Raw genomic sequence first — 21,868 nt, 5'->3', positions numbered from 1 at the left:
AAGGCCCTCTGCCTGGCTCATAAACTTCTCCATAACAAAGGTCCACCCATTCTCAATAATTTTATCATTCCCTACTAACCTTCAAGAGATCTTCGATCAAACAATGAGACCTTTATCACTGTTCCCAGAGTGAAAAAAGCTCGATCGGTAGGACGCCGCTTCTCGGTACACACTGCCAAACACTGGAACAGTCTCCCCCGTAGACTAAGAACCGAATAAGTATGGGCGGAAAATCCGTTCCGCTCGCGGATTTTGCGGATTTTCGGTAAATTCGCAATCCGCGAGATTCGCGAATTTCCCGCAAAATCTGCAAATCCGCGAGCAGCGGATTTTATGGCTTGCTCGCACTGTTCGCGTGAGTTCGCGGCTTCCCAGTTCAACTTCGCGCCCCGCGAATAAGCGCTAAATTGCAGAAATACGATCTTAGCAAAACTGAAACTACTTACCAGGTTCAAAAGTTCAAGCTCATCATTAGTAGCCATTTCCTGTAGTGCTTCCTGAGGGGCCCCTCCAGAGTTCAGTTGCCTACTTGCAACTATTATGTGACCCTGCTCTGACCCTCAGAATAGTTACACATATGCCACAAAGGTCCTGAATTACAGCTAAGGGAGACAAGCAGGAGCCAGGCTGGAAGTTCAAATCCAGTGACACATTAATCAGCCCCTAATTCATTATTGTCAGTTGGGGCAGGGCAGGTGTTGTAACTAATTTTGTAACAATGAAAGCACTTAGCAAGTGCAAAAGATCACTAATCAGGAAGCACTAAGGAAGCAGGTGCCAGCTAAAAAAATATTCTGTGACACATTAATCAGCCCCAAATTAATTCAGGTCACTTGAGGCAGGGAAGGTGTGCTTTGCTTTGCCACAATAATGTACACTGGACAACCAGAGGGTGCTGTGATGAAACAGAGGGTGGCATGGGTGAGCCAGAGGGTGGCATGGGTGAACCAGAGAGTGGCAGTGGTGACAGAGGGTGGCAGTGATGAAGAAGAGTGTCCCAAACAGGCTGGACACGTAGAAACAACAAGTTCGCAAAACTTGCGACCCGACAGGTAAGTTCGCGTTTGCGAAATTGTACAAAAACCCTCGCGACCTGGCAGAAACCCGCGCGAACACAAAAAAAAAATCTGCAAATTCGTGGATTTTGCGGATTGCGAGTTCGCAAATCCGCAAAATTCACGAACGCGAGATTCGCAAAATTCGCCCATGCTTAGAACCGAACCAAACCTCCTCCAGTTTAGGAAGGCACTGAAAACTCTTCTCTTCCCTTGACTCTTCGTCCCTTCCGCTGCTATTCCCTCCTAAAACTCAGGTTCTAGCGCTGGGATGCTCTAGGGTTACTACGTGCTCTACAAAAACCTTAAATAAAATAAATTATTTGGTTTACATTGTAAAAATTGGTCAATATGGAGGAAACTCTTTTCTTGTTAGCCGTGCAACAGTTGGAGCCACAATCACGCTTCACTCTTTTCACGTCTTTTGACATTCTGTAAGGGGACGACTCACAGCGCTGTTTGCACGCATTTATTTGGCAGTTTCAGCAACAAATTTAAACAAACATGGGAGGGAGTGCATTTACTATCCTTAACTTTTGCTTCGCTATCATTTTCGTTCTTTGTGTTTGCACCCCATTGGTTTCATGAATAAAGTAAATTTGATTAAAAAAAGCAAGCATCATTTAGGAGACAGCGAAATAACGATTATATTTCAACAGGATCTGATGAATGAACTAGCATATTCTTATTATTCGAAGCATTGCAGATTCAACCACCCTATGTGCCGCACATAGATTGAGGATTGTTTAGTTAATTCTATGATTTTCATTATTTCCAGGCGATATAATAATTTTTTAAACAATGTTCTGTTTACATATTGTGTTTTTCACATATCATGGCTTATGCAGGCTTTTCATTTATGCAGAGAATGTCAGTTTAAAATTATCTCTGGTTTTTGCACAGGGGGTTAATGCATTATGGGATCTGTTGTAGTGATGAATTTCTGTTGGAAGGGCGCTTTCATTGGATTGGGGTGATCATGTGGTTTGAATAGGAACACCTTTGCGAGCGTTTGAAAAGAGCAACCCATGAGGGAGTGAACTTTTCAACTGATTTGTTAAGAACGAGGGGAGGCATAAATAAGACAACTATGCCGTAACTGGCTTTCACAAGGTAAAGAGGGGAAACCTGTTTTTGCACTGCTATAAGTTGATTATTTTAGTGTGAACGTAGTAAGGATAAATTTTGAGGGCATATTTGTTTCTTTAACCTAGTAATTAAGAGCATTTTTTGTAGGGAGAATATCACTGTTTTGCTGTTGTGTTTACTGCTTGGAATATTGCAAGGGAGGCTAAGGGAGATGATCATCATGTTCTTTTAACTATTTAATATATCATGCTGTAGAGTGGATGGCTAAGTGTATGCTTTTCAATCTTTTACAGTAACCCCTGAAGAAGAACCTAACTGGTTCGAAATGCATTGGATCAAGCTGAAAGACTAGTTGTGAAATATAGTGAACCTGCGCAGGTTGATGTTAAAGCTTGGATGAGCTACGAAAAACTTTGAAAATGCAAGAATAAAGTATTCAGCACCATCTGGCTGTGTCCGGACTGATATGTACACATTGAAATGATGACGATTACTTATGACAAGTACATTGGTTTACTATGGATTATTTGGTTTACATTGTAAAAATTGGTCAATATGGAGAGAACTCTTTTCTTCTTAGCAGTGCAACAGTTGGAGCCACAATCACGCTTCACTCTTTTCACGTCTTTTGACATGTTGTGAGGGGAGGACTCACAGCGCTGTTTGCACGCATTTATGTTGCAGTTTCAGCAACAAATTTAAACAAACACGGGAGGGAGTGCATTCACTATCCTTAACTTTTACTTTTTAAAAGTGCCATTTTCATACACACGATTAATAAACCACTTTATCTAAAATACGTTTTTTAAATTCAGAGATCCCAAATTTCAAATCTCTAGCTGTTCCCAATTGAAAGTTACATTTGTAAATTGTTACAATGCAGTTCCAGATATATGGGAGAGTTAGTCCTTGCAACAGTGAAAAACAGTGAAAAACTAACTTGGCAGTACTTCACTACATGCAAATCAGACCAATACATGTCCTACCTTTCACATGCACTGCACCCTGCCCATTGGGGTACCTTGGGCCTACAATAGGGCTGCCTTCCATTTGGAAAAAGGGAAGGGTTGATATGGCAAGTGGATGCACTTGCAAGGTCGAACAGGCAGTTTAAAACTGCACTCGCAGACACTTCAATAGCAAGCCCGAGACAAGTGTACAGTGGCTCAACCAGTGCTTCAGGCACTCTAGCAGTATTCGACTTACAGACCCTCAGCATCTATATAGTGCACTCTACTAGGAACTTATCAGTGAATCAAATATGCCAATCATGAATAGCTAATCACCAATACAATTCAGACAGAACGCATATGTACTTTAGCACGGATCACTAGTGGTAAAGTGTCCAGAGTCCTAAAGCCAACGAAAACAAGGTCAGATAAATAGGGGTAAAAGGCAAAATGTTTAGGGATGAACCTGCAAAAAGGGCCACGTCCAACCGTATGTGACTCGCCAACAACTGCTAGACATGAACAATAAATAATCTGATGACATAAGGATTGCTTTTGTGGATTGGATAATGAATGGCAGGAGGCATGGTGCTTGACTAGCACATTACCAATGCACTTAAATGTTTGCCTTCATACTGACTTTAAGTTCATCCCATTTCACGTGAGTTAGGAGTCATCGTAACATTCCAACATAGTGTAACCATTTGAAGAAGCCTGATATCAAATTTAGAATAAGGCATCATGCAACCCCCTTCTATATATACAGTGGCTGATTGCCACAGGAAATTCAGAGGAGTGAGGGATTTTACATCAATTTTGTTCAATTTATTTGACTTGACAAGAGAACTGTTTACTCATGGAACAATTTCCTTTAGCTCATGTATTGGGATAGTTCTTTGGGCAAGTAATAAAAAGACTTCTCAGTTTATATGTGTTCTTATATTACTAAATACTGATGTCATGCAATATTGTAGATACCATCAATTTCTTTTTGGTTGGGACACTTCATAGATTACATTTTATCTTTTCATGTATATTCGCAGCCTGGACTACCTAGAGCTCATAAGACCATAATATTAAGGCACAAGGGGAATGTAGTCTTTATGGAAGCAGTTCAGGATTGCAGTTTAATCAAGTCTAGCGAGACTACCCTAAACCCAGGGTGTAATTTCTCCTCATGCGGGAAGGGGAAAACAGGGTTCACCACATCAATTTTGGCACATTCTTCATTAATATATTCCCTTTTCTGTTATTTTTACCCAGATCAACACCACAGAGAGTCAAGCAGGAACATACAGTAGGGTCTTTATTGATAACGAAAAACGGAAAAGGAAATCTGAAATTAAACAATTTGAAAGGTTGGGAAAATAAGATAGTAGAGGAGTGTGAATGAGTAGGAAAATGTAGTAAGATACTAAGGCAGACTAATGCATTAAAAGCCAGTCATTTAAAAGTGATTAAGAAATAACTTTTCTAAATGCTCTCAGCATCATCAGAGACAGTGAATATGTATATCAAAAGATTAAGTTATTTCTATAGTGTTATCCCAGTTCATAGAAGCAATCATCTCCCGAGCACAAAAGAAACAATGCCATAGTCACACCTGACTCACCCAGCATCATGAAATAAAGGTTTCCAGAAAAAAATGTGTGCGCTGACATTAACATTGTTATGAAATGTAAATAGGTCATGCTTCTATTTTTAGGTTGATTCAGTGACAGTAACTTGACTGTAAACATAGGCCTTTGTGTGGGATTTTGGGGTTACATTATCATGTAAATCATGCACATGCCTGTTCTGCACCCAAGGCAGACCTACTGGAAAGTCTGAAGGACAATGCATTGACCTCTATTCATTGCAAAGGAGTAGCTTTTATGTTTTCAAATATCTTCTGGGATGACATTTGTACAGACTTGTGCTAGCAATGTTTTAATAATTATGACCCTGTCAAACTCAAAGAGGTATTATAACGTATGTTTTACATCTGGGTGGAACTTTTTAATTTAGTTGATATTGGATCATGTGGTTCTTTTCCTCCAGCCCATGCAATGGCTTGAGACCACAATAAGGGTAATAGAAATGTGAACATTGAAAAGAAAATCAACCCTGTGTGGCCCTCAAGCTGGAAGAGTCTCAATGCTACAGCAAGAGCATCTGGGAAACAGGCAGAATGTGCCACGACCCCCTTTTAAAAGAAATATAGTTGGATCCAGAACCGCTACTCCCATGTCTAGTCAGTTATTATCTAACATACGCTTAAAGGAGTAATTACTAATACAGGATCCACATCTTTGAAGTTGGGCTCAACAGTCAGTATGCAGACAGTGATTCGTAAATGCATTTTTGTGAGATACATCTTTGGATGACAAAACCTCAAAATAAGGTCACCCAGTGTAAAGTGAAATATTATTAGAGCATGGAATGTGGAGCACTCCATTGAAGACAATGGAGTTCTCTGGGCTTCTAATGGCTTTCAGAAACCTGCAGTATTAACATTCCAATCATTGTCCACAGCAACAGCTGTGAACAACGGCCTCACGGAGCCAAAGGGGATTTCAACCCCCTGGGCTCCATGAGGCCTTTTTTTCACAACTTAGAACATTCTGTCCAATAGGGATGGAATTTTCTAATAGCCTTAGGACCCCCGTAGTGGGCTCTACTAGCCATTAACCCGTTCCGCGTTAGCAATGGGAACACTCCCTCCCTGGTGCTGCGAAGGGCCTACGGCTGTCACAGCCCCGCCCACCTTTTAGAACGCCCACACCGTGGCGGAATAGCGGCTGTGGTTAAGGCATGAAAGGTCTGCTCCTTTGCTAAAGACCCTTGTCTATGGCGAGGGCCTTTAACACTTAAGCAGGCCTTTATTGGCATATAGAGCTCGCGACAGCGGGCTCCAAGGCTATATTATCCACTGACCATGTTTTGGCAGAATTGTTGGGCAAATCTTCATTTAAACTTACCAAAAAGTGTAAAATGTAGGACTCTAACAAATGGAATCACAATGTTATTTAAAAAAAATCTTACAAAATGACGAAAGACCTAATGAATGCATTAGTGAAATGTATGTCATTTTGACAGGTAAATTAGAAACTACACAATTATTTATATTTACACCACTTTGTTATTGATTTAGATATTTTAACTGCTTTATTAAAGGTGAAAATGCAAGTTGATGAAAAGAAGCTAGCCTGGAAATCTTTTACAGTATTGATTCGAGCCCATTAACATTTCAAGATGTAAGGCAGTGATTTTCCCCAGCACACCTATTTTGGCCTTCACAATCTTTTCCATGAATATTACCTTTACCATTCACTCCGTATTCCAAATGCAGGCTGAGGCGCTATAAAGCATGTAGCAAAAGTAGTATTTTCAATAGTTGCTGCTTCGGGGGAATCAGTTTTGTTTAATTAACCACTGTGGAATTTTTTTGTGTTTTTTCCTGACAAGGTAAGATTGGGGCAAACTGCTAAAGGGCATTATCATATAAAATTATGACATCTACAAAGAACACTGACGTACCACGTCTGCTTGTCTAGGTGAGTTGTCTACCAGGGAAGATGGTGAAAGATGTGTTTCAGCTCAGGGTGTTTATGACTACCTTTTAATTTACCAGTTGGTCTATTAGTTGGTTCAGGGGTGCCCAGGGTAGAGACAGGAAAACTTGATCCATGACAGATTAGCAGTATGCCCACATAAGACACTTTTAAATAGAGTCATCAGTGGCGGCTCCTCTTTAGGGGCGTTTGGGCGCCACCCCCCTGCTTTCTCGCCGTGCGAGAAGGCAAGAACACAAATGGTAATAACTATCATTTATATTTCTGCCTTCTCGCATGGCGAGAAAGCAGAAGTTCCTGGTTGGGGGTGGGCGGTGTTGCTCGAGGGCAGGGGGGACTGGCTTGCCCACTGTTGTTCATACTGACTGCTTTGGCAGCCTGAGGCCACTCAAACAGTCAGTATGAAGAACAGTGGACAAGCCCCTCCCCCCTGCCCTCGAGTAACACCGCCCACTCTCCCTGTTCTCTATGAATGCTGCATCATACATAGAGAAAATGATGTGTGTGGGGCAGTGGCCTCACCAATCACAATGCTGCCATTGCAGCGTTGTGATTGGTGGATGAGAGAGAGGAAGCCTTCCTGATAACGTGCCTGCAGCTTCAACGCAGGACGGCGGGAGTCACGGTGGGACGATAAGTTTTACTTTCATACATTTGTTAAATTGTTCCCTTAAACCCTTCCCGCCTCTCCCATCCCCTCCCCGACCCCATTTCCACCCCTACCCGCCCGTAATGCCGGCCGCGACTGCACACCAACACGACAAGCAGAAACTCTGAGGGAATAACCAAGCCAGTCCCGCCTGGCACAGTACTAAAGAGATGACTGACCTCCTTCCCAGCCCTGCCAGACTTTGTTCTGTGAAATAGATGTGTTAAAATGTTATGTTATTAAAAATGTATAAAGTGCCAATATACCCTGGGGTGTCTTGGCGCCAAGATGTACTGGGTCTTTTATACCAGAGTGCTACTACAAAGCTGGCACAAAGGCTTTTATGCGCCTGAGTTTAGATAGTGATTACACCTACTTGCGTTTCGCTTCTGATATTGAATAAACACTATTTTTCGTTTAAAATGGTGGAGTGATTGAATGTACGCCTCTAGGGCCTATAAAATAACTGTGGAAGGAGGAAACGCTGAGTAAACTACGCAGGACACAATTGTAAGCCCCTGCTGGAGGTGCACGCTCTACAGGAGGCGCTGTGACCGAATGGCCTACATTACTGGGTCACCCTCCCTACCTTCATCCATATATTCAAAGATCTGCTGCTTATTTCAGCTGCAGCACTGCAGTCGCTTTCACATTTTCCTGATTAAATAGGTCATAAAATGAGGGCCTTAAATGTGTCCCCATCCAGCAGTATTTATATGAAGTCACATTTTACCAGTGCTTAAAGCCCACGCAAACTCTGTGGAATTAAAGAATTTATTATTATTTCATCACTGTATGTCAAAAATGCACCCTAGTATTTACCCTCTCACCTAATGTCACCCAATAATGTATGCATTGCTTATGCTTCCCACGCCCAGTCATTCCATTTCAATAACCCTGTGGCACCGACACTAACCGTGCCATTCCACAAAAATTGTGTTTTACGAAAGTAATTAACATAACAATCAATGCGGCAAGGACAATACCATTTTTGGAAGATACCTTTAATGAGCAAACACATTTTTTCCTGGTAGCCTTTAGCACTATATGGATTATTTGCTCTGGTGCGGTCATACATTCCAGCATAAATTCACTAACTCGTCTCAATGTGTGGTTCTGGCACTTCTGACTCACAGTTCTAGACTCCCCAAAGCACACCCCCTGCCCAAGATCAACCTTTCCATGCCCTAGAACGTTTTTGCATCTTTGTGTCATCAAATCAGACCTAACGTGAACTTCCTTGACCCAATCAAATGTCTCCAAAGGGAATGAGCAAGGAAACCATCGTTGTGGTCCGCATCACAGACCTATTGGACACTCGTGGAGGCACTGCCAGTCTCTCGACTACAACAACCAATCACCTCTTCTGCTAAAGTGGGGCCAGGGTCAGCACAAGTCGAGGCATTGTTGTCAAGTGTCAAGCCTGATGCAGCAGCATGGTAGTTGCAGTCTGCTGCTTCCCTGTTTTCTTCGGGGTCAGGGGCCCACCACCGGGGACATGACAGTTACTATCACTGCACCTGCTGCACTGATAACTGCCTTATACCTAAAACTGGGTGTAAGCTTTGAGGAGTAGGCATTACTACATTAGGGGATTCTATTAAAGAAACGTTTTATTGACTGTTTTATTTGTTGCATCGTCAGGTCGGTTTCAACATCCTATCCTAGCTAAAGAAGAGGCTTGTATCCGGTTTTCTCCTCGAGTTTTTGTTAGCCTAAGCAAAAGGATGCATCGGACTGACGAATATGCACATGGAAGTAAGAGAACAGTTTTTGTTATTCATTCCAATCCCAAGACCTCTTACCTAGCTACCCACACCTGTGGAAGGGTCAGGTTTCCTTTGCAAACCACAAATTTTCTGGAGTATTTTATGAGTGTTCCTTTAGAAATCCCAGTGAAAACTATTGTTTGTTGAACATTTTTAAAGAAAACGGGTCTGAAAATGCCCAATATTACCCTAGTGTTCTTTAACTCTCAGGACGGGCATTCACTCATACTAACACGCTCATGCAAATGCATGGTTTCAGTCAGTCAGTCAGTCAAAATACACTTTAATCGATTTTTGTTAAAATCATAAAAGGCAAGAGAAATACATACATTAAAAACATTTTAAAAATACCCACAATTCATTTTGTTTTTACACAGTGTCCGTAAAAGAGTCACTTAATTAATCACCATGATATATAAAATGGAGTTACAATTAATATATTGGTTTTTAGTTTAAAACAGTATAGTTCTAGGGATTCTTTTGTTTCTTCCTCTGTATGCGGCTGTTAGAAAACTTGCTACACAAGAAGTGACGTGTGCATCCGGTAATCTTTGAAGATAAAGCAAGGCTGGTCTCACTTGTATGAAGCCAAGAATTTTCAGGAGGGGAATTAGATATTTTCTCCTCTCCGTATTATAAAATGCACAAAAAAACAGAAAATGGAGAGTGTCCTGATTAGAAAACTGGTCACACTCACAGGGTGGTGCATGCTCCGGTTTACCCCACGTAGGGAAGGTGCCTAGTGAATAGTGGATCAGATTCATTCTAAATCTGGTTAGCAAAAATCTGTGCAAGGGTTTAGAAACATATTGCAGGTATGGTTCCATCGAGGGGGAAGAGGACAAAACCAAGTGTGCTCTTACTAGTGGTTTGTTAACTTCAGACTCCTCTCTCTCTAAGCGTGTCCTCCCCTGGAATTCCTTCTTAATCCATGCAATGTCCGCTTTCCTAATTATTGACGGTGTTGTATATAGGTCAGGTCTCCCGAGGGCAGTGAATGATGACTTTATATATCTCAACCAGGCTATTTTCATTGCCCCCTCCCTTGCAGTCACATCTTTAAGAATTGTGTGGTTTAAAGACAACTCAGTATTTAACCAGGTATTGGCCCAAAAAAGTAAAGGGGCCAATTTCAATCCATCTATAATATAGGGTAGGCCAACTTCTTCATGTATAGAGTAGGTAGGTGTGGAGTTTGGAACCGACAAGATTCTTCTAATAAGCTTGTTCTCTACTCTCTGCATACTGTCCAGGTTAGTATAACCCCACAATGCTGCACCATATGAGGCTATAGAAATGCATTTACTTTTGTAAACTTTTAACACAGCTTCCATTGGTTTAGCCCCTAGTCTTTTAGTGAAATCCATCAGGGCTGCTGTGGACCGGGCTAAAGAAATATGCTTGGCCTTAATTTGCGGAACCCAGGAGCCCTTCTCATCAAACAGGACCCCTAAGTAAGGAAAAACCGGGACCCTGGAGAGAACCTCGCCTTTACAGAAAAAGGTTTTTGTGTGTGATTTATTTTTCTGCGGACCCACGATCATTGTGTGCGATTTGGTCACATTGATTTTTAAGTCTAATTTAGCCATAAAGGAACCAAAAAGCTCCAAAAGGGTCTGTAGACCAATGCCCGTGCGGGCGATGAGAACAGCATCGTCCGCATATAGGAGAGCCGGAATCTGCTTCCCACCTACCCGCGGGACATCAGCGTTGCCTGCTAACAAGGACTTCCCTAGATCATTAATATAAATGGTGAATAAAAGTGGGGCCAGAATGCAGCCTTGGCGAACACCCTTATTTGACCTAAAGCTGTCAGAGCATCGCCCTTCCCTGGTTACCCGGACCTTCGCAGTAAGTCCTTGGTGCAAACTTGCTATAAGAGCCACCAAGGAATCCTCGATACCAAGCTCGCGGAGTATAGCCCAGAGCTTGGCCCTATTAACCAAGTCGAAGGCCGAGGAGAGGTCCATAAAGGCTAAATATAGTGAGCCCTCCCCGGCCACCGTGTACTTAGATATTAGGAGATGTAAATTTGAGCATTGCTCTAAGGTTCCCCGTTTTTCCCTAAAGCCATATTGAATCTCTGCGAGGCCCCCACAGAGCTCCAGGCTTGTTCTCAATTTAGTCAATAGTACTCTGCCCAGGATCTTGAAGGCAGAGTCTATTAAAGAGATTGGGCGGTAGCATCCCGGGTTCTCCCTATCTCCTTTTTTGAAAATGGGTACTATGACAGATGTATTCCAAGTTTCTGGAAAACATCCATCATTTGTTGCCCTAAAAACATTTGTGAGGACTTTAGACCAGGTGGTTGGGGCGTATATAAAAAAGTCTACCGGGACTCCGTCTGGGCCCGGAGCCTTATTCTTCGTGGAGTCCATTATAGCTTTATATACCTCCTCCTCGTTGAATTCTACTGCCGCTAGCCCCCTGGTCAGTCCTATATCGTTTCCATTCACAGAGTCATTACCGCCGTATATGTTTTTAAAATGATCAACCCATTTCTCATCACTGATAATGCAGTCGGAGATTGTGTTAATCTCCCCAGAGAAGAATTGGTTATTTATAATGTCCCAGAATCTCTTACTATTACGTAGTATATCCACGTCAAGCAAGTCATTCCAGGCATTTTTTTTAATTGTGTTTTTCCTATTTTTGATAGCCAATTTATACTCCCGTCTTAATTTAGAGATTAAGGTTTTATCCCTCGGCTTTGTTTTGAGTGCATTTTTCAGGTCTTTATGGACTTTAGAACAATTTCTATCAAACCATTTATGAGGCTTGGGTGGCAAATTGGATTTGGGAACTGTGAGTTCTTTAGCTGTTTGTGAGCAAATAAAGTTAAAAGCTAAAACAATCTCTTTGTTAGTGGCATTTTGGTCTAGACAAATACACATGGGTTCCTCTATCTTTGGGCACAGGGAAGCCATGAAGGTTTCCTGGACCACCTTACCCCACTTAAGCCGTCTGCCCTGGTCGCTGGGCACCGTCGATGTGCAAGCCCTAGGAAGACCCAGGTGTTTGCTCCATAAGTCACTCCAGTGAACCTGTGCAGAAACTGGGTTGTGGTCACTATGTGGGGAGGCAGTTACCTCATATATCCCCATCTTAGAGGTTAAACCCTGAGAAACAAAAATGAAATCTATCACAGACCCACTTTCAGACCCTTTGTAAGTGGGCAAAGATTCGTCACTACCAGTGCTGAGGGGTTCAAACATATTAAGGCTAGCAAGGAAAAATTCAAGCGCCTCCCCCGCTTTGGTGTGAGCGAAGTGCAGATTGCCATTATCAGTCTGACCATCCAGGTTGCCTAAGTTACATTTTAAAACACATTTTTGAATGTTAAAGTCACCTAAAATTATGAAATCGAAATTAGTGCAAGATTTATGACTGTAATCGTTAAGAACATTTTCCAAGTGATCCACATGGGCTGTGTCTGTTTGTCTAACCCAAGAATTATAAAAATTTGAGACCACTAGGACCCGCCCTGGTGAGATAATCCACTCTACCATTAAAATATTTGGGGAGCCAGACTCTAGTTGTTTAAACGTCCCTGCCAGTTTAAGTGAAAAGAGGAGAACTAGTCCACCCTTAGCTCTTCCTGCACTACTTGGGGTTGCAGGTATAGTAAAACTTGTGAACCCATCCAACCAGAAAGTTGGTGAGGTGTCCCATGTTTCTTGGAGGGCAATTACGTGGTTACTGGCTATGAAGTCTATCCATGTGGGATCTAGTCTTTTAGCTCTAGTGCCCGCCACGTTCCAGCTAAGGAACCGACATGGAGTGAGTTCCACCTCCCCTAATGAAGCTAAAGGCGGTGTCTGAGTATATGTTAGTTGTTTATTAACTGCAAGCATAGGATCCTCCGCCCTAACTATTTGGGTTTGCAGGGCCGAATGTCTTTGCCCCTCTGGTGTTTCTGCTTGGGCGCCCTTTTCTGTGGTCTCCTTAGAGGCCTTATCTGTTTGTCAATCCACCCCCTCTAGGCCATTTAGACAATTAAACCGATTATAAATTGGGAGAAATGGTGCCGGTCTACCCAAAAGTGGCCAGGGATGAGAAGCCTGGTGACGCCCACTTCTTCCGACTCTCTCCCATCTATCATGATTTGGGGGTGGGTGGTGTGGGCCTGGGGTAATAGGGAAGAAGAAAGACACACGGAGGGTATGGATGGTAGATTCCCTTGATATATTTTCCCCTTGACATATATGCGACACCGTACCCTTGTCCCTGAAACTCACCAAAACACAGTCCCCAGTGATGGATTTCTGAGTTCTCCCCACCCATGGGACCCTTCTTACCATTATAATCTCATTGTTAAGGTGTCTCGGGAGGGGTCTATTTCTGTTTAACCACTTAATAACCCTAGTTTTTAGGGCACAAAAATCCTCTACTTCTCCTTCATCAAGTGGCGGGACCCCTGCCATAACTACTGTAAGGTCATTAGTCTCGGGGGGTAGGTTAGGGCGACGGGGTCTTGCAGGGGGCTTTTTTTGGTGGTCCGGAATGTTATTTTCTATCGTATGTGCCTGAGGTACTGATACAAGGGGGGGGTTAGGCGTGTTAGCATGAAGTAAATTGGTAGCTACAGGATTTGGTTTTAGGGGTTTTTGGGGGACTACCCCATTTACAGCCTGAGGTGGAACTGGCGCTGGGTTAGCTACCCTGTGTTTTGACCCTTGCGAGGCTACAGGGGTGGTGATAGGTGCTAGATCGCTTTCCTGTCGACCACCGCGAGTTTTCAGACTTCCCAATGTGGCCTCCAATATGGTTAGTCTGATCTCGATCTTTTTTACGCTTTCGCTGATCGGGAGTAACAGTGACCTTAAGAGAAATTCCAAGTTTCCCAGCGGCACAACAGAGAGGGGGACATTAACACTACTAGTTCCTACATCTTTGCTCAAGGCGGGAACTATAACTTCCTGCACATTAGATTTAGGGTGTGACTCTGCCAGTGGTTTTACTGTGGATACAGAATGTTTTAGGGATTTGCCAAAGTCTAGGTGTAGAGTCTTGGGTTTACTACCACCCTGCGCTCCCTTTGCCCTTCTCCTGCGTTTTTTTGGGGGGGGTCCCGGGATTACTTGTGTGGTGACTACTTTCAATTTGGGATGCCTATCTTTATGGGCTGTGGGCGGTTGTGAGGTTAAAACTATAGTCCCCCTAACGGGACTGGAGCTAATAGGTAGAGCTGTGCTCGTAATTTCAGCTGGGGAGGTGTTCATACCCTCCCTTAACAGGAGTGGAACATCCTCAATTCGAGTTAACTCCTCCCTTAATGTAATAGATTGTTCTCCCATGGGGGTGTTTTTCAGGTTGTCCACTGATCGTCTCCGTTCCGCCCTTAACCATGGTTTCATTTAACGCCTCACTAATCTTAAACTTCAACAGCCGCCACTGAGAGTCATCCTAAACATTTGAATGGATCCGGATCTCCTGAACTTCCATTGGACCCTCCAGAGTTGGAGCTTAAAGTAATTTCATATTTGGTTTTCTAAAAGGATACAACTCAAATATACTACGCAAACCTTTGTAACAATTTCTAACACTTGGCTCGTGGGTTTGGTGATGTGCTTTCAGGTCTCCTTAAACATCATATCTATGTATTTAACGGGTAACTCGCTTGTGGGAATAAAATACATAATCCAGTCCAAGAGTTCATGTATGAAGAAACTCTGGCGTCACCTTTCAATCCAGCACAAAGCATGTGCATGTTTTAAGTAGGAGTAATGAGTGCCTTTTGGCGATTAACTGATGAAACTTGATACATCTATCTGAAAAAGTGCTTCAAAATTTAGGATCCCATGAAAATGTGTGGCGAAACAAGACCTAGATTTTGATTCTGACTCCCTTTACAATGTGTCGTATGAATACATTAGCGAGGATCATAATATAAGGCTGTGCCGGCAGCTACCTCAATCAAGGTTATGAGCACATCCATACATTGTTTACCTTGCTCCAGGCAACTTCTGCTTCTAGATTTATGGGCATCCCTTCCGCTGCTGATCTCTTTGTCAATTCCGAATCTGTCACTGACAACCATTCTGTCAGAGTACTCATTTCTTTTCGTAGCTTTCGGGACAATTTCAAACATTTCTCCAAAGTCTGCTTTCCTTCTGTCACCTGAAAATAAATATATTGATTTTAATGTCTGTCTAGACTAGATTTTCCAATAAGATTCTTATATTTTGTAAGGAAGAAATCTTATCTGAATGTTTTACATGCATTTACACTCCTCTCCGCTTCGCATTGTACAACAAGTTTTGCAATATTCCATTTACGTCATAATAATATTTCACCACACATGTGTTTTAGTTATGCTAGCAAATAATGGTGTTTAGCCTACTTAGCAAAGTAAACAAAATGATGGGGCAGAGACCAATACCTCTGATGGAGCAGGGTTTTTCAAAAAGAAAAGTGCTCGAAGTGACCCCCCCCGTAATACCTACTAATAGTGTGCAGAGTAAATTAACATACAAATCACATAAAATACAGGGAATCCTCTTTGCTCATGAATGCACTAATGTGAACTAATGCATGAAAGAACTAGGCCGCATTTTACATCGCACTTCGAAAGAAGCAAAAAATAATGCATGACTGGGCTGCATTTCGCACCTTGCATGTTACTTTAAAATAATTATAAATAATGCAGCTTTTCCTTAAAGCTTTGCCAAGAAAAATATTAACATTGGATAGTGCAAAGGTGGGTGGTAAACAGTGAAAAGTGCATTTCCATGTAATTAATAAATGCCTATGTTTTATTCGTCATAGTGAGCTGAATGGGCCTGCATTTTTCTAAAATTGACATGGTAGATGAGGGCTAGAGAAAAGCATGAATAACCCAATAAATAGACAGAAAAGCGGAGTGCTGCAAAACAGTGCGAAAAGCCAAGGTTTTATACACTACGAAAAACATTGTTTGTCTGCCAAGAGATGAGACTGGTCATGGGACCCAAAGTCAGAGTATATCCTTCTTCCGTGGACACAGCGAAAAGTACTCATGTGAACGATGTAATTGTTACAAGTATCTTGAATAAATGAAGGTGCATTTACAAGTTGAGGATCATGTTATGAGAACGATATAAAACCAAAGAAGACTGTAGAATTATGAATGTGATCATGGTAGTGTGATTGAACACCCCCTTAATCATCCAATAATAAACTGAGTTTTATAAATTGTTTTAACTGATGTTTGTTGGACATGTAGGTTTTAGGGTATAACTGGGGTGCATTTAGGGGTGTGGTATAAGCTGATGCATTGAGGAGCTGAGCAGAGAGTGGAGAGATAGAGAGTGATTTATCGCTGTACGTCAATTGGCAGAGAAGCCTAGCTGATCCTGTCCTTGTCCCATTTCCTGTATCCTGAAATCTTTGTTCCCCAACTATTTCAGGGGACCCCCACTGCATCTTTGACTAGTGGTGGCATTTGTCTGATCCTTTGGGTTATTTGCAAATTTATTTTTGTCTCTGAAACATGTCTCTTCATCTATCCACTCCTTCATATGCATATCGTTCATTTGATGAGTATGACACGGTTTGCATTTTGCTGATGTTTTTCTCTACCTCTTTGTGAGATTTCTTTATTTGCCTTGTAACCTGTATGCGATGAGCATTAATTAAACATTATTTTGCGATAAACTTTATTAATCTTACTGAGAGTCTGATCAATTAGCTAACTAGATAGTTAGACAGTACTGTTATTACCATCAACTTCTCAACTAATGGTCCATCGACCAGAGGAAAGAGAGTTGATATACAGGTTCAGTTATGTATTTAGAAATGTTAAATATGAACCTGTAAAAGAAAACAACTGATCACATCTTTAAAACCTGACCCCCAACGCAACAGGGATTTCCTCAGTTGGTTGAATGTGTATGGGCTATTTGTATGTAATGGTATTGAGTATTGATCCCTGATTAGGTGTAGCGCTGGATTAGTTTTCTGGTAGCAGAGGACGGTTCGATTATTGATTAGTTTGGTAAAAATTATTGAATATATGTTCTGAATATGAAAAGTTAGTATCCTGGTCTATGTTGTCTAGAAGTACAGGTCCGGAGCTACCAGAGAAGTCCCGGGATCAAAATTTTGCCTGAAATAGGCAGAGAAAGAGCGTGGATAAAGAAGAAATCACACTACAGAAGTACTTTGTCTGTTGTTGTTATAATACTGTACAGCGAAAGGCTGTAGGTGCTATATTTAGGGACAATTTTGTATGTGAGTAGAGTGTCTGAAATAGTAAAAGGTCCACTTCCGAAACTCTGGCCTTATTCCCAGAGGAGTACCAAGACCTCTTTTACACCAAAAAGTCCTCTTGCGAAACTTTGGCCTTATCCCTAGAGGAGTACCAAGTCCACCTGTAGCTTGTTTGAACGTAAAATAGAGCTGGTCGTTATTCTTACATGAAGTGAAAGAATTCTTTTTGGAAGGGTGAAAACTATCTCTTTATTTAGTGGAGCAGACAAGGTGGCATTGTTTTGTGTTGTTTATATCAAGAATTCGATTAGGAAAACTTAGAAATACATTGCCGTATTATTTTGTAAAGGGAGGGTCAGTAGTAGAAATAATACTGACATCACAAAAAGGCAGCGCTGGCATTGGTCAGGCAGTGGGAGTGAAGTAAGCTTGGATTGGCTGGTTGGTGTAAGCCGTGCTGGTATTAGTTGAGATAGTAGATACATACGGAACAGTGATTGGACGTTTGGTGTGAGCAGCGCTGGTATAGTACGAACACTAACAAATAGAATAAGTAGAGGTACGGAAAGGTTTCCTTGTTTGTTTTGCTGAGATACATTAGCGTACAGAGTCGGAAAATGAAGTTGCTTACGAAAATAAAGAATTTCTTTAAAAAGGACAAACAAATAGTGACTAGAGAGGGAATTCCTATTCCACCTCCAAGAACACCTGCTTTCTTTGTGATGTTGGAGCAAGAATACCAAACGTGTACTCAGTTGGAGAATTGGGTGGAATATACAAAGGATGATGGTGTTATAGCTTTCCCACAGCATGGTTTGTTTATGTAAGGATTTCACAGAATTGGAGAGATCAAATGAATTCACTAGAGCCAAATCCCAGACCTACACAGTATGAAGCACTAGAGGAACAGGAAGTAGAGGCATTCGAAAGAGAGAAATATTGAGGCGGCAGGAGATACAGAAATATGATGTCTAGATAGCCTTTTGAGGAAAGTGAAGATAAAATGAAAAAATGGGGGAGAGTTGTGTTAACTGAGGGTTTGTGCCCACTTTTAGTTTCTGAAGATCAGACAGGAGGTAAATGTAACGAGAAAAAGAAAAATATAGAGACTTTGAGATTAAGCTATGACCCAAATGAATCTGATGATGAGTTTTTGGATGAGATTTTGAACCAAAAGACTTTCACCATATCAAGAAAATTCAGGTGAAGTGACTCCAAATGCACCATTAATGGGAACCCCATTATTTCCTCAAAACCCGAAAATAACTACAGTAGTACAAGAAAGTGAAATGTACATGTTGATTTAGGCAAGAGAAGAGCTGACACAGGAAACAAATCAGGCAGTCTAGGCAGGTACTGCCTTTGAGCCCCCAGAGTACGGTATGGATGGATCACAATGCCCACCTCATGGCAGAGCGGGTCAATCACCACACAGGCCCCCAGCAGGATGAAACCGCCGGTCAATGGCATTGCAGCGCTCCTCAAGTCTCGTGCGCAATCTCTGAGCCATGGCCGTTCCTCCTCAGGCACTCACGCCGCAGGACCGCTAATGCAGTGGCATTAGTCCCTGGCCCGGACACCTCAACAGGCAGAAACGCCACCTCAGCTCCCGCCTCCAGGGTCACCATCAAAGCATCACCGGGTCGGCGTCCTTGATAGACATGCTGCAGCACCACCAAATGCCAGATCCATCTGGCCAGTCCAAATGCCCAAGAGTGGGTGGTGCGGGGGGGAAGCCGGGAACTGTCTGCACCCCCGATGCCCCGATGCCCCTCACCACCCAAGGCGTAGTCTCACCGCAGCTGTCTCAGGGTCCTGCAGCCCAGGGTGGCTCCAGCGGAGTCCGGGGCTGCACCTGTGAGGCGTGGACCGGCAACTTCCGGTTCTCAGCCCCACTCTTCATCAAATCCACCACGGCCACCGGACTCACGCGAGCCCCCGTTCTCGGCCGCCTTCCAGGTCGCAACTGTCGAGCGGTATATCTCTGGCCCCCGATGTCGTAGCGGGGCCGGAGTCACTGTCGGGAGCTCCGCCGCACTTCTCTTATCTAGCGGTAGGCTCCGACGCCAGGATAATGTGCAGGATTCTAGAGCCGGAGGGCAGGTAACGTGGAGCCAAGGTCCTAAGCGGCCATCTTGCTAGATGAGTAGCTCCTCCTCTCAGCACCTGTCTCTTTACTACCAACTTTGTTATGCAAAAATGCCAAACAGTAGGCAACTTTCCTGAAACCTCATTAAATTCAAATTGTTCAGAAAGGCCTAACCACTGTTTCTTGATGTGGCGGCTTAATCAAGCTGCTTCACTATAATAGATAAATGAATACATCAGGTTTTTATTTATTAGTATTGCTGCTTGAAATAATTTCTATAGCGTTTGGAGAAAAGGACACTGAGAGCTCAAACAGCACTATCAGAGCCACATGGTTTTTGTCAGAAATCACTTGCATATATTATCAGTAATGCCCAAATGGACACATTCAGAGTATGAGCTTGTAGGCAACTTGATTGAAATCTGCACAGAAGTTCATTTTATTTATATAATTATATATATAGGTATATTATTCCATGCAAAGCCTCATAATTGGTTTATAACTGCAAGGTTTGTTGGATCAAGACTAGCTTTTTTTAACAGATGGTAGATGATAGAATATTAAAACCTCTCAGACAATTCACCTTAATTTAGTGAGAATTTTAATCCTACTACTGTGAGTGTCAAGAAGAGTACAGTAAAGAAAGCAAGTTATCATTGGATTGGGTCATTTGGGTGGCAGCAGGTATGCTTTTCAGTATATAATGTTAAAACAAAGTTCCTTGGAAGCAACAGTGGCGAACATGCGAGAAGAGCTGGCAAGTAACAGACATAAACATAGCTTGTTAGACCTGTCATCCTTACAGTGGTCTTCCCCCAAAACTTTTGCCCACTTATCTACTCCTTTTGCTGTATCATTCTGTTAGTTGTAGGACTCTTGACACTTCACCACTTGTAACCAGTGATAAAGTGAATGTGCTTCTCCCCTAAACATGGTGACACTGGTGTATGCATAATTGGCATATTTAGTTTACTTACAATTCCCTTGTAAATTGGTATACCATATACTCAGACCCTGTTATCTAAAGCTACTAGTGGGCCTGAAACACTATTTGTGCCATCTACACAAGAAGCCTTTCAACCCTGCCTTAGGCCTGCAGTTGCAAGCCCTGTGTGTGCAGCTTACTGCCACTTTGAATTGGTATTTAAAACCACCTGCCAACCCGTTAATTCTCCTTTTAGTATACAAATGTCATTCCTAAGGTAGGCTCTAAGGTAGGCTCTAGGTAGCCCTTAGGACAGAGTGCTTTATAACTTAAAGGTAGGTCATACACCTTTAAGTTTTACACGTCCTGGTCGTGACACACAGCTACATTTGTTTTTTTTTTACTGTGAGACCTACTCCCCTCAAAGGCTAGTATTGGTAACTTCCTAAAATACATTTAGGCGATAATTCCTGAGGTAAATGGAGTAGCTACATCAGGTTTCATATCTTTTGAATGGTAATGGTAAATCCTCTGTTCCTGTAAAGTTGGATTTAACATTACTGTTCTAGAAATGCCACTTTTAGAAAGTGATAATTTTACTGCACTTACTGCTCTCTGTGCCTTGCAGCCTGTCTCCAATACACATCTGGGGTGGGTGACAGCTACACCTTTTGCATTACCTTTAGACAGCCACAAACACAGGACGGGTGGGTGTGACAGAGAACTCTGCTTTGAAGTCACCTCCACTTCAAATGCACAACTGGGTACAAGCACCAAAACAGCACACTACTGTACCTGTGAAGAACTCTGCGAGGAATATAGACTGATGTGCCTAAAGGATTGACACTTTGCCTGACTGCTGTTCTGAAGGAACTGCTTTCTGCTTTGCTGAGTTGCCCTGCCCTGTTGATATCTGACCTGTTGAGGACAAGGACTGGACCCATCTCACTTGAACCCAGACTGACTCCAAAGGCTTGCAAGGTGGCCCCCTATTCTGAGGTTTCAGGGCAACTGTGCAACAACACTGGGACTCTGCCATCTGAGAGTCCTACCCTGCCAATTAGTGCAAATCCAGGCATGGGACCCTTAAAGGGGATTTCTGCTGTCCAGAATCATCAGAATTGATGCAGTGACAACTTTGCGCCAATCTTACTGATGCAGTATTGATCCGAGGATAGGCCTCTGCTGCTGAATGACGATCAGGGACTGAAGTGCAAGGTTCGACGATGACGCAGCACCTCCATCATAAGGTGTTCAATAATAATGAGTCTTCCGAGTGTGAGGCTCAATTTTGACACATCTACCTGACCACGTGGATCGGATCCGACGCACCAAATCTTCAACGTCGACGATTGGTACTTTTTCAGCAGGCCAGGTGTGGGTTCTGTAGCTGGCCTGTGCTCCATAACGGACAGCCTGAACTTTAGATTAACTCTGGTCCAGCATGGCTTCAAATATCCTCCAAGTGCTATTTGAGTCTAACCACTACTTTCTGATTTATTCTTCACAAATTCATAACTTCAGTTCTACCTTTTGGATTTTTGTCGATGTGGTCTTGTTTTATTCATACAATTATTCTCTATTTCACAAAACTCATG

General features: G+C 42.5%; 1 protein-coding gene across 2 annotated transcripts in view; it reads right to left on the bottom strand.

The window, feature by feature from the left end:
• The window catches only part of DMD (dystrophin), a 4,652,165-nt gene that overhangs the window by 4,286,213 nt on the left and 344,084 nt on the right, over positions 1 to 21,868 (bottom strand). For both annotated transcript variants that reach the window (XM_086934537.1, XM_086934536.1), the window contains one exon: positions 15,016 to 15,186. In XM_086934537.1, the coding sequence (XP_086790663.1) occupies positions 15,016 to 15,186 (171 nt within the window). The remainder of the gene's footprint in view (positions 1 to 15,015; positions 15,187 to 21,868) is intronic.

This window comes from Lissotriton vulgaris, chromosome 8, assembly GCF_964263255.1.
Source record: "Lissotriton vulgaris chromosome 8, aLisVul1.2, whole genome shotgun sequence".
Taxonomy (NCBI): domain Eukaryota; kingdom Metazoa; phylum Chordata; class Amphibia; order Caudata; family Salamandridae; genus Lissotriton; species Lissotriton vulgaris.
The sequence above is the reverse complement of the archived record's forward strand: the minus strand, read 5'-3'. Positions and strand labels throughout refer to the sequence as shown.